This window comes from Stegodyphus dumicola, chromosome X1 (assembly GCF_044657685.1).
Source record: "Stegodyphus dumicola isolate Sdum_Otavi_A_Nest chromosome X1, ASM4465768v1".
Taxonomy (NCBI): Eukaryota; Metazoa; Arthropoda; class Arachnida; order Araneae; family Eresidae; genus Stegodyphus; species Stegodyphus dumicola.
This window is the reverse complement of record NC_140780.1, coordinates 192,235,075-192,249,714: the sequence shown is the minus strand read 5'-3', so window position 1 is coordinate 192,249,714 and position 14,640 is coordinate 192,235,075. Positions and strand designations below refer to the sequence as shown.

Below are 14,640 nucleotides of genomic sequence, written 5' to 3'. Positions count from 1 at the left end.
AATTTCCCTCGTAGATGAGTAATTGGATTCATCATAAGATACTTCCCAGAATAGCTAAAATTATTGATAGATAGATTAAGCGAATCGGAACATCGTTTACTTTTCTGTTTTGCTGATTGCAAAGAGATATGGTAAGACATGATTTCTTTCTTTCTTTTTTTTTTCTAAGACCTCGAATTATTTAGTATCAAAGAAATAAAAAAAGATATAAAATTCTGAATTTGGTTGCAAAATAATTGAGAAAAACCATTCAAATTCTAAGTCTGTGGTCTCAAACTCAAACTGCATGCGAGCCGAATGCGCGATCTGAAAGCAGTTGACGGCCAGGAATTTGTTTAATGAAGTGAAAGTAAATGCGTATGTGGAGAGTACTGAAGAAGGTTTAAAATAGCCCTTTCATTCTAGTCAAAAATGTAACATAAAAGGCATAACTTGTGCTACAGACGAATACTAACGACTCTAATGACTGCAGAAACCCTCATTTTCGTAAACGCCATTAATACCCCAAAACAAACAAAAATAAATCTGATAAAGGCAAATACATGTTGTAGTAAATAAACATCGTTTTGAAAAAATAACTATAGTGAAAATAAATTAATAAATGAAAGATTTTTATTAACATTTTTATTATAATAGAAACTAAGTTAAGACAAATAGATAATACTCGGTAATAGCTATAGGTCTAGGAAATAATTGTAATTAAATTAATTATATTAATTGTTTGTTGTAATTATAATAAATTAATTGAGTTAAAAATTAATTATAATTAATTGTTGTAGTATTTAATATAAGGAAGAAAGATCATCATCACATATTTTACATAACTTTCTAGTTTTCATTATTGCTCAATATGCATATTTAATCATAATACAAATTATATAAGCTGAAATTTATGTGGGATGAAACTAAGATTCTTGAAACAAACCAGATTTCATTTTTATGCTGTATGTTATCTGCACGAAAATTAATCCTGCAGGATAAAGACAAGGTAAATCAAGCCTTGCAATTATAAAAACGTATAATGTACACAAAGTTGTGTGCTTAATAGAGGGATTAATCTGGATTCAAATCCGAGCAAATGGGAGTTGCCTACATGGCTTTTTTCATGGTTTTCTCTATGTTTTACGCAGTGGCGTAGCTAGGGTGGGGCAAGGGGGAACATCTGTCCCCGGGCGCAGCATTCAGGGGGCGCCAAATTGATGTTACGAAATTTTAGAATGAAATTTTTCAGTTCTTGGCACAGAGAAAGGGGCGCAAAATCTTAAGTTGTCCCCGGGCGCTGAAAACCCTAGCTACGCCTTTGGTTTTACGTAAATATGAACCAGTTTCATTTAGGAAAAACCTCCTCAAATAGATTCTTTTCCTCGGGCAAATGAATTAATAAACAAATATAACAGAAGACACTTTACTGAAAATTAGAGAAACTATGATTGGAAAACTGGACAATTTAACTTTAAAAATGAAAATATGAACAGAATCTGAAGCGGAACGAAGAAGGAAGGCTAATAAACCAGACTATCAGAATCAGATGATGAAAGAATTTTTCAAATAATTTCTTTTTCGTAATAGAAATGAAGAAAGTAGATGTTTTAGTCTCAGAACTACGAACTGAAATAAAGTTTAGAGAAATTAAACTACATGTCTTCCTATTTCGATTTTATAATTCATAAAAATATAATATCATTAGATTTACTTTAAAAGCAGCAGATTAGCATTTAAATATCCAAATGATATAAATTCCTCAGAAAACCGCTATTTAAATGATTCTGAACGCTAAGCAGAATTAGATCTTTTAAAGATAACTCATAAATACGGTTTAATTAGACCGTATCCAAATTCGGAAATTACGCTGAGAATGATAATAACGTTACCATTTACTATTACCGGAATGGAAGAAGTTTTAGCAAATTTAAAATAATAAGGAAATTATGCAAAATCTTCTCTTGGTTAAGAAAAGCTTTCAAACATGACAATTCTCTCCTTAGAACATAAATTAAGTAATCATAGGTTTTTGAAAAAAAAAAAAAAAAATGAAAATTTCACTTCGTTGAAAGCAAAAATATTAAATTAAATTAAAAAACTTAGCAAGTAATCCAATACTTCCTACCTGAATTATATTATTGTTAGTATTGCTTCAATGTTACTTGCTATTTATTAGGAAAGTATAACGCTTTTTTTTTTAATTTGGAAACTATTGACTGTATTATTTTTTCTGAATATATAAAGATATATTAAAGGCGATTACAATAGTTACGATATTATGATGTAAAATAAGTTATCTTTGTTGAATATAAAAGTATACAGATAAAGTTAATTTGGTTATGTATAGGCTCAATTGGAAATAGGGTCAATTTGAATGCCCAGTAGGCATCAGACCACATGGTTGCATATAGGTTAGAGCGTTAACCTCTTTGCCTCGGGTAAAAATATATGTAGGCATGCCTCGCAATACAGACAAAAAATAGAATATTTTACTCCACTTTTTCACTTCATTTTATCCATCCTTTATTTCTGTTGCTATAACTCCTTCATTTGTTCTTTTTAATAAAGCCACCTTCTTAATTTAATTCTAGAAATACATTTTCATTCAGAAGAAAGCAAACGCTTACAAGTAAACAAGTAAAATATATTCTTACTTCTATAGGTGAAAACACAATTCTTTCCTGCATTGTCGAGTATGTGAGGCGAGAAACATTTAATACTGAGGAAAAGAAAAGAATTGGCATATTTGTATATTCTTCAAGTTTCTACTGTAATTTGGAAACTCGTAGTTAAGTCCTGCAGACTTTACTAGTCTGCTAGCGAGATATCGCTTAATCTTAAGCAAATCACAAATACAGAAGAAAATTTAGCTAATCTTTTTATTTAGTCTTAAACTGAATATAAAGCGCACAGCTATAAAGAAGCTTGTCCTATAATGAACTTTCACTCCCTTGCGGGTATTTAAATGAACACAGCAGAAAGCTAAATTTTAAATGTAGATAATGTAGTCTAAGACTACACATGAAATTGACTTATTAAACTAATTCAGAATTTTACCGGTGAGTATTTTAGAACATCGGCTAGCAAAACGCTAAAGCCGGAAGGCAAATTTAAGCAGAGTTGGAGAGAGTAATTCAAAACCTTCAACTCAAATACATACAAAAATCTAATTTGCTTTCTGGTGAGGAGTACCAAAAGATGAAGTTATTGTAAAGGCTTAAATCATAATCATTGGTTACTTAAAATAAAATAACTTACAACGCTTATATGGCAAATAGATACTGACTGAAAATTAAACACATTAAATATATAAAACTGCTTAATTATTACAAAATGTATTTAAAAGTTAATTTTCCATTAGTTATATGCCTTGAAAAAGCTTGCCTAACAAACCATGAAAAGCAGCCAAGTATTGTTGACAGCACGAAGGAAAAAGTTGTCCAATATCGTTTTGAAGCTTCCTACTATAGTCAATAATTGTACAATTTCGCTTTTTGATCTGTAAATATAGGCTATTTGAAGAGATAATTGAAGAATTATAATCTTATGAGTGTTACAAAGATTTTATACACGCATTTCAAACGATGAAATATGTACATTTCAAGCAGGTAGCTACATGCAATGCGACATAAATACTGTTACAAATTTTGTACATATGTAAACAATTTTAGTGAAATTATATGTGAAATTGTAGTATCTTTTCTATAATGTAATATAATGCTTAGAAAAGCAAAGCTGTGCCAGAAAAATAATGTTACAGGGGCAAGTCTGCTTAACTTAGAGCGCCAAGCTGGCGATGGTTTTGGTGACTAATTTTTGCAGCCAAATTTGGTGAGAAATCGCCAAAAGCCGTCAAACTTAGCGACATTTGAGTCCGGTTTCTGTAACTATAATTGTTACTGTATAACTATAACTGTGACTGAATAACGTAATTGATCCTTATATGTAACTGTAACAGTATCCGGCCCTTATATGTAACTGTAACAGTATCCGGCCCTTATATGTAACTGTAACAGTATCCGGCCCTTATATGTAACTATGCCTTCCAGTAATTTCGAGAAATAGAAGGTACTAGAAATTTCTCAGTTGCCAAGAGAAAACTATATAATACCGGAGAAAGTATCTGCTCTCAGTTTTTGGGTCACAGTTGAATTCTTGTACTGAGAGATTTCCGTGGAAGCTTCGCTCTTTCGGTGCGCTTTGCATTGCATCGTGTTTAACATTATTAATAGTTTGAAGTGGTAACAACTGATTGTGCTCTGCCCTACTGAGAAGAGCTGTGCGAATACTTTTGTGGAAAGCTCTGGAAGCGTAAAGTGTTCCTTTTGAGAAAATAAATGTTATCAAGCTATCATTGGTTTTGGGGGCATTCTATCCATTGCGAATCCGTACGCACGTAATAGTACGTTTAAATGCTAAGGCTATTAAAATCAAATTTAATAATGCAATTCAGGTTGAGTTATAAATGCTTTATACGGGCGGAACATAATGAAAATGAATATATATTATTCTTATAGGTATTCAAAAGAATAAAAATAAATAGTAAAGTTAAATTAGATTTAAATAATTCTCTTGCGCCATTGCCGAAAGAAATTTTTTAGGATTAAAAAATTTTTGGAATTATATATTTATTGATGGATTTTGATACTTGCACTTGATTTACATATGCTCTCAGAATTTAAATGATATTGTAGATTAGTTCGTAGCAATAATTAATCATTTATTTGTTTGCATTAAATTCCATTATTTAAAATTTAAATAACTTTAAATTTGATTTTTTACGAATAGAGAATGTTTGTTAAATTCAAATTATTCTTATAGGTATAACATTTTTGACACGTATACAAGCAGCAAAAAGATATTTGCATTACTTAAAGGCAACAACAGCAACAAGTAGCTCTAACCCAGATGGCCAATTTAAGATGGTATTCTGGCGTCTTTCTGTGGGAAAGGGGATTAATGGGAAACAAATTTTAAATAAACTATTTAAGCATTTTTGTCTCAGAGCATCTCTGATTAAATTACGGATTCCCTTCTTAGCTTATGTCCTACAAGTGAAACAGTGGTTAAGACCGCTGAATATTTGTAGCTCGATCTTGTTTGGATTCGATCGCAGAAAAACAGGCTGGCTGCAGATTTTTGCGGTTTTTCTCTAAATGTAACGTGAATATGAGCCAGTTTACCTCAAAAAATCCTGCATTCTCTTCTTAGGCAAATAGCATTGTTAGCTTTACTATATTCAAATAACCTAACCTAAATTGTCTTTGCTTTGTTTGTTTCTTCTCCACTATATAGTGAAGTTCACTGCACAAACACATTAGGTATTTTATTTGGGAGTAGCAAACGGGAAAAATGTGCAACGACCTCGCAAGAATACCAGTTGTGGACCTCCCGACTGCTAGTAGGACGGGCTTCCAGTTACGCCCTGAAAGCACAAGGTGAAGAGGGAGAAAATACTTACATCCTCGTCCTTTTAAAGAACGACTGCAGAGAAAGGAACCCAGTCGCTAAATGTTGATGGTTATAAGGCATTTCTCCCGCCTTCTTAGCATGCTTTCGTGGTGTAATGGTCAGCACGCTCGGCGGGTATTCGAAAGGTCCGTGGTTCGAGTTTCCGGCGAGGGCATTGCATTTTTTCGTCTCTCCTGCTTTAAAAAAATACCTCATTTTTCATGTCTCCTGCTTCGAAATAACCTAATGTCTCTTCAGTGGCGCTCGAACTAAAAAAGGTGGTGAATTGATGATTCTCCACCACCAGGATGTGGCGAATTCGTCCCCTAATCCGCAGTCACCCTTTAAAAGGGAGAATATATAAGGTATTTTTCCCGCCTTCTTATCATGCCTTCGTGGTGTAGCGGTCAGCAAACTCGGCGCGTATTCGGGAGGTCCAAGTCTCGGCATGAGCATTGCTCATTTTTCATGTCTCCTGCTTTGAAATAACCTAATGTCTCTACATGGTGAGTTCAGTTCGGGCACCACTGAGGATTTAGAAATTCTGGATAGGAAATATAAGAAAATTAACAGTTGCCTTCCCCTGGGTTCGAAATCCAGATCTATTTGTCCTCCCGATTGCTAGCCGGAGTTGCTTTCAACTACATTACTCTATAAGGAGAGAGAAAATCTTTTACAGCTATAAACTTCAACCTTGTTCATAGTAAACCTCACTTTATTCGCACATTTCCTTCACTGTATCTGAAGTTCATTATAGTAATTCCACTAAGTAAGCCATATTAAGACATGAATGCAGACTGGGACCAAATTCTTAGGCTCGCTATAGCCGAATCAATATTCATTATAACCGATTTCACTATATCCAGAGTTGAATATATCTTTCATTAAGATGTAGTAATGACTCAGGCATCAAGCCCAGTACAAGGTAGGTTTCAGGCATCAAGCCCAGTATCGTAATAAGCCCAGTACAAGGTAGGTTTCAGGCATCAAGCCTAGTATCGTAATAAGCCCAGTACAAGGTAGGTTTCAGGCATCAAGCCCAGTATCGTAATAAGCCCAGTACAAGGTAGGTTTCAGGCATCAAGCCTAGTATCGTAATAAGCCCAGTACAAGGTAGGTTTCAGGCATCAAGCCCAGCATCGTAATGAAGCAGATATAAAGAGGCTTAAGTGACGGATCCTAGGATAGACAGGGCCCTGAAATGAAGTGACAAGAAGAGTTTCAATATATATGTATTTCCTTTTCAAATACACAGGAACACTATTTCATTTATTAAATTTATATGAATGATTTTATATAACTTCCAAAGAGAAAAAAGGTATTAGTATACAATGTTATATAGCATTGTTATCACTATTCTGCACTTCACACAAAACTAAAGCTATGTGCTGAATATAGTATGAAATGCTAGTTATGGTAATGGCCAAGTGGAGTTCTTTTAAATAATCCTGCTATAAATAATATGGATTGCCGTGTTTTTAGTATTATGTTTATCTAAATTATTTTAAACTAACTAATTTTAAAATATATATTGAAAAGGAATGCAGTCTCATAGCAAGTGCAATAAAATACTTACTGCAAAGTAACGGTGATTCATCGCTTCCGTCTCCGCAGTTATTTCTACCATCACAGGTCATTTCATTAGAAATACATCTTCCATTATTACACATGAACTTTGATTCATCTTTACAGTCTTGTACATCTACATGAAAAACAAAAGCATTTTATGCTATTCCAAAACTACTCTCAAATGACACTTTTATAAACAGTTAACACTAGTGTCACATAGGCTATCACATATGTTGAAGTAATATATCATACTTACTTAATATTTTTAGAGATGGCCAAGCTTCATGACCGCAGAAACCGCATGTTAGAATTCAGGAGAGTTCAATAGCCAAAAGTCAGTATTTGCCTCGTTTTGAAAGTACTTCAATAAGTTTCGAATGAAAAGAAACGTTTGAAGTAAATTAATGAAAATATCTCATTTTTAATGCAGAAACTCAAGCATTATCTTCAGGTTTTCTCCCTCTCCCCCTCTTGTTTATAGCTGTTTACTGGCTTTAGCTACGTAAACTAAAATTTAAAAAAAAAAAAAGGCATAATGGCCTTTAGGCGTAGAATAATGTAAAAAGCTTTGTATTTCAATGGAGAATAAAACAATAATTCCAATAATGGATCCAGTGATTTTTCTTTATTTTAAACTCACATGCACTCCCTTGGACAGAATTAAATATTTGATATTAAACGGGAAAATTATTTTAAAATGAGCTGTGAACCTTTTCAAACTTTACAAAAAAACAGCAATTTACTTTTCCACACAACCTAACACGAGAACCTAGTGTACTGAGATCAAATCTGTCCGTAAATAATTAAATTAATTCATTAAATGAGAGCTCGATTATCAGTTACGGTTTTTTTTCGAAGACTATGACATTCAAATTCTTAGATCCACTGAATTTTCAGAAAGACTTGAATTTCCCAAACTCGAATTTTTTTTCATCATTCGAATCTTAGGAGATTTTAAGCGGTTTAGCTAAAAACTTTGGAGAGATTAGTTTCATTGAAGCCAATTGAAGCATTGAATTACAAACAGAATAAGATTATTGCAAATTTCAATAGTATCTGAATCCTTAGTATCATATTATGGTGATCTGGAATGCCGTTGTGTTTTTGAATGGTATCCAGCGATATTTGATGGAATTTAGAGGTAATCAGCGCGCTACGCGTTCTCAAAACTTCTGAAAATAGTTTCGATAATTCTAGACATAGATATAATAATAAATCCTAGATGTTTCTAGAATTACATGCCATTTTATATAAAAGCTGCATCGTGCACATGATTCCAATCTTCTACTAGTTGAAGACCTTTTTTACACTTGGGCACTTAAAATATTGTTTACCCGAAAATTCTCTATAGAACTTGCTGGAAGGGAAAGAGGAGTGAGAGACCTTCAAATCCCTCAAAACTGGGATTAAGTTGGGCAGCTTCGTTATGTAACCTATACCATGTCCAAGGCTTAAGCCAAACGTTAGGTGCAACCCTTGCATTCTTGGCCATAATAAGTTTGCAGATTTAATCTGACGAAACTGCCAGACAAGTGATATAAGTCCCAACCCACTAACTGAACTTTTCAGACATGGCTGTTAAATTTTAAACTGCTGACTGAAACTGAGCTGTTACTTAGCTATGTTTGTCAAATTATGCAGAGAAAATGAGCCTCAAGTTTCATGAGTTTAATTATATATTTCATTTGTAGCTTTTCAATAGGTATGTGGTATGTAAATTAGAATTTTTTGAAGACAGGAAACGTGAAAACATTTGCTATGTTCTCGCCAAGATTCGAACTGCATACCTTCCGCATGCTAGCCGGAAGTGCTTTCAGTTACATCGCAAAGACACGCAATAAGGAGGGAACAAATACTTCACAGTTTATAGGTGCATTTTTTTAAAAACTGTATTCTTGAATTTAGCTTTTATTAAATAAAAATTCAAATTTTGCTTTATTTTGTAACACTTGCTGAATGATTAGAACAGTTTTAATTTAAATGAAATGTTTTCGCAAGCTTTCGTTAACTACATTAGAAAGAAATATTGAGATTACAAAAGGTAGAGATTGTCGGTTAACGATTAGAAAATTAACAAGTAAAAGTTTATTGCATTATTAATATCAAAATTACGTATTATTTCTTTTCTATTTACAGAGCTTCTTTTTGAAATACTTTCTCAAATACAAGATGATTTTCAGCTTTTGAGACATCTTTTAAATAAAACATTATAGTCACTCTATAATTAATGCTTTGTCCGGTTCATTTCAAATTAGAGCACTTTTATTTTAATAGTGAAATACTTTAAATATTGCTGCTGATTTTTAATTTCCATGTACTTAACTTTGTATGAGAATTTCTGAAAGGGAAAAAAAGGGGTTGTTAATATTATTTAAAACTTGCAAGTGAGTTATTTTAAAATTTAAAGAAACAATGTTTTTAATATTTATTCAATTTTTGCTACCCTTCATTTCAATATTACTTATTCTAAAAATTCTGCTTTACTTACTTAAGTATGCATCTATACTGTGCTTTACAAAACTTTTAATAGATTGTTTTCTAATACGAGCAATTTTTGCTTAAATAGTTTTATGAATATATTTGTCAATAGAATTTCAATTTTTGTTTATAATTAAATGTTAAGGTCATTATATATTTAGACAATTTTTATAATCGTTATAAATTTAGATAATTTTAATAACTAGATTTCTTCACAGTAACATTCACAGAAGTTAATGAATGAATGAATTCTTCATTTCCAAATACATTTATGAATAATTTAATAAATATTTACGAATATCGTTAAAGGCAAATGCATGTTTTTTTGCAAGGATATGTATAAATGAAGAATGGGATTATAGTACCACTGGTCGTCGTACTTATTACCATATTTCTTACGTTACACAAGATAGATGCTGTGGAAATCCCCATCTGACACGTTATATTTCAGGGCATGGCCCTTTTCCTCTTTATTTTGAGAGATTTAAAATAAGCGATTCCAGTTTTTGCACCTGCGGAGAGTTAGGCTCTCCGGAGCATTGCCTTGAAAAATGCCCTCTTACAGAAGGCTTACATATCAGATTCCCTTCGCAAAATCGTCAAGCCTTTTGCAAATTTCTAATCAAGCAGAGGCACTTGATTAATAAAATTAACAAGGTTATGGAAAAGGTTAAAGGTCTTGGAATAGACCTGTGCCAGGTGTAGCATTCATAGGCATAATGTATTGATGCAAAGTACATAATCTTCGTGGTAAACTCTGGTTTAATGCTACATTTATAGATTTTAGTGATATTCTTATAACGGACTGATCTAATGAAATGATCATTGTATTGTATCTTATGCACCCCCTATGAAAAACAATATGTTTACTTTGCTTATTAGTTACCACAGTCTTAACGCACCCTTTCAAATAGTCACTCAGTACAAATTCTATCAAATTTTGTGTCTCTGAAATGTAAAAGTAAAATATTTCATAAGAAATTACTGTACCAGTGTAGTGTATTGTAGCAAATATGAGGGTACACCATTATTGGTTTTTTTTCTTCCAGAATGCTTACGTTTGTATGAATGATACTTATGGCTGAATTTGTGAAGCACATTAAGTATGTACTTTTCAATGATCCTCACGACTTGATCCTGTATTTGTATGATCCTATATTCCACATTCTGCTCCTAATGTGTATGTGTATTATTTTGTATGGCATATTCTATGTATATATATATCGCATTATTTATTTACTTATTTTTATTTATTTTTATTTATTTATTTATTTTTTTAAGGTTTTTTATGTATGAATAATATTTAATCATATAATTAATTGATACTTGGTATTTTGCATTTTAACCTTTCGCATTTTAACTGTATACGCACCAGCATTATGTTTTAATAATCCTGTTTGATTATATACTGTATCATGCATATGTAGGATATTGTATTTTTTTTAAATTTTATTTATTTATTTTTTATTTTATTTTTTAAGGTTTTTATGCATGAATAATAAAATATTATTTAGTCATATAACTTAAATTGATACTTAGTATTTTACATCTTAACTTTTGCATTTTAACTGTATACGCACCAGCATTATGCTTTAATAATCCTGTTTGATTATATACTGTATCATGCATATGTAGGAAATTGTATGGTTTATTTATATTGTACGATATCGTAAGTACTGTAATGTATGACCTGTAGTCCCACTAGTCTCTAGATAAGGGTGGACATGGTGCTATTACCAATTAACCATAACGGTAAAGGGATGGTGCCCACGTCCTCCGTCACTAAACTAAACTATATAATTTATTAATTTTAACAAGGACTGCAGGATTTCATTGTTCAGTTAAGAAAACCTAAAGTGATTATTTTCCAGTTGTATAAAAATAAGATAAATTTAAAAAGGAGCAACTGTTATGCCTCTTCCCTAAAAATTAAAAAAAAGTGCATGTTACAGAACTATTTGGATGAAGAAAAATGTATTTTATTTAAAACATTTTGATATTTGGAATATAAAAAAAAAGTAGCAAATGCACTACCAAGGGCATCGAAAGATGCTTACAAATTTTAACGCTTATACCAGCTAGCTATTAGAAAATTCATCTTAAACAAACTTTAGTTTCATATTTTTGGACATTTTAAAGGTACCTTAAGATATTTATCATATTTTACACATAACATAAACATTTTGCTAAAGCAATAATTGTATCGTACAGTAGCTTGGAATTTTAAAAAACAAATTCATAGTCAAAATCGGTGTTGCACATTATCGAAAAATATGTAAGATATGATTTTGTGTAAATCCCACTAAACTATACAAACTGCTATTACCCATCCAACAATTATAAGGCATTTCTTCCGCCTTCTTAGCGTGCCTTCGTGGTGTATGATTTGCACGCTGGGCGCGTATTCCAGAGGTCCGCGGTTCGATTCCCGGCAAAGGCGTTGCTCATTTTTCATCACTTCTCCTGCATCTAAAAAATACCTAATGTCTCTACACAATGAATACTTCTTTTATGATTAAGTGTCACCGCTTTTCGATTTGTGTGAAAATGTCGTGGGTGGAAATACCACCATACCGCTGTCAGCATGCTCTGGATGTAAACAAAACACATCCGCTTTGGAGACCCAAACTCGGCAGCTTGTCGGAGTGGACGTCTCCTTCTATTCTTACCTCCATGAGCTGGCTTTCTCCAGGAATCTATCAGAGATCGGGCTACCAGAGTACAGCGACTTTACCGTTTGGCCACTGGTGGGCCCACTTTTTAAAGGAAAGGGATAGCGCGTTAACAATGGGCAAAACCATGAATGTCGGCCCGATCGCAATGATTTGAACCTAAGTCGAACAAGTGCATTCAGTAGCTTTATCTCTTGAGCCGGCGGGGACCTTTCAGTCTTGAAACTTTTATAATTCTATCCACTCCGCTAATTGGAACACGCCTGTACTCTAAATTATATTTTTAATTAGCTTATTTATTATCGCGTAAAGTGTATACTATTCGTATTACTTCACAATGGCTTCAAATGGCTATTTTTTTACATAAAATGATTTCCAATTTTTTCTTCTATTCTAAGCTAATTTTTCCAGGATTAAATTTTTGTGAGTTCTATTTAACTTTTTATTTTAAGTTACTATATGTTGACAGCCAAAATATGCTTCTTTTGAGTTTTTTTTATCTAATCATTTCTTTGTCTATATTTTTGTAAGCCAGTCGATCAGTTTGGCTACTTTCCAAATTTTCAAACCAATATTTCGAAAATTTTGAAAGTGGCAAAATAGTCACCGTGTCACCAAATCTCCTATTTCTCATTTTTTTTAACTGCCTATTTTAGATAAATAGATTTATATATTTTTTTTTTTCCAAAAATACTGAGAGCTCAAGGTTGGACTTTTCTTGTGAATGGACGCAAACATTGCGCAGAAAAAAACTTCAAAAAGAACTTAAATCTCTTAGGGATATTGAACTTGGGGAAGTTGTGTCAGATCTGCTGTTTAAGCACGAGTGGCAAATTTTTTTCGCCCACCATGAAACTTATAAATGAGAATGGCCCGATTATCATTCCCGGAGATGTTCGTATTCATGGGTTCATTCATGGATGTTTCAACAACCCATGAATGCTTGTAAGCGTATGGAATGTGAACAAAAATGGACCGCGTACTCTCCTGCGAGTAGCCTTCTCGCCGATTTTACGGAACAGGGAAAATGGGCCAAGAAGTTTTGCATCGCCATCGCACCTTGCTCCATGTTTAGCAGAATGAAATGGCTTTGTATGCGGAACTTTGCTCGAGGCAGCTCCGTGTCGTTAGGGCATTTTCTGCGTCCTGGTGGCTACTAGCCCTTTCGGATGGTAACACCTTACGAAAAATTAGCAGTTTGAGTAGCGGGAATTCATTTTGAGATGTCATTGCTTAGAGCAGCTGCACCGAATCCGTTTTTTAACCTGTTTCCTTCTCACCATATATACGCTCTGGCAGTCTAGGATAAGTGCGTCGACTTCAGACCTCGGAACTGTGACTGACGGTAACTAGGACTAAATTAATATCCGTGGTCAGTATTAGGCAGCAGATTTGCTAAATACAGCGCTTTATTGTTAACTTTCCTTATGAATCTCATATTAAATTCATGCATGAAATAGCGTATAATTTTTCTTGACTCATTTTATCTTACCAGCTTTTTCTATATGTGCGCCTATGAAGAGATTACTATTATTAAAAGTTCTGTGTGGACAGGAGAAATACGCATGAGGCTGCTCAGGTTACTTTTATGTAGCCATGCGTAGATCGAGCAAGATGTACGTAGATTTCATAATGCTGTCATTTTCAATAGTGGCGCCAGTAGGAAAAAATACTTTGTAGTAAGGGATTTTCAAACAATTTAATTATTTTAGAAATCATTTACTTCTTATTGTAAACTTTCTCACATAACTTTATTCTGAAAATATCCTAGTTATTATTTTGACTATAAAAATGAAAAAGTAATTCAAGCCTAGTTCAATACACTTTTGAGGTACTTTAGATTGTGAATCGTTATTCCTTCTTTTACTATTGCAGCTTAGATTTGTGCTTAACGGTCATTCTGTATGCCTAAAAGTGTGTTTTTCAATCATAATCCTTAATATCACTAAGAAAATAAGGAATAATATAAGGAAATTAGGTATGTTTATGTTATAGATAATATTGAATAAAAGGAAATTTTAATGTTAATTTCACTACGATGACGATTAATAAGGTCTTTGTTGAAACTGCTGTTAACATTAATTTTAAAATCTCATAAACATTACATTATAAATTACGAGTGTTATACCAAATAAGCATTTAATTAGATATTAACTGCATTTTAGCTTTTCATAGCTTAATTTCATAGCTTAATTTACAAGCTTACATTTACATAACATTTTTTTGCTTTAATGTAAAAATTACATTTACCGCTTTTATCAAATAGAACCACTGACTTTATTGAGGTGGACGAATTTAAACGTGTACATTTTACAGCTCTGAAATGAAAACGACAGATTTATTCTATTGCACTCTATAAATAGAGATTGTTAAATTAATCACATTAAATTGCAATATGCAAATTCGAGACAAATATGAAAAGACAGAAGTAGCAAATCTCCTAACTGGAGACGGCATGCATCCATATCAGACATTCATGCAATTTTGG

The 14,640-nt window shown here is 32.7% G+C and overlaps 1 protein-coding gene across 1 annotated transcript in view; it reads right to left on the bottom strand.

Moving 5' to 3' along the window:
* LOC118181936 (uncharacterized) overlaps positions 1-14,640 on the bottom strand; it is a 59,680-nt gene that overhangs the window by 3,082 nt on the left and 41,958 nt on the right. Inside the window, exon 4 of the mRNA XM_035351172.2 lies at positions 7,010-7,135. Coding sequence (XP_035207063.1) covers positions 7,010-7,135 — 126 coding nt within the window. The remainder of the gene's footprint in view (positions 1-7,009; positions 7,136-14,640) is intronic.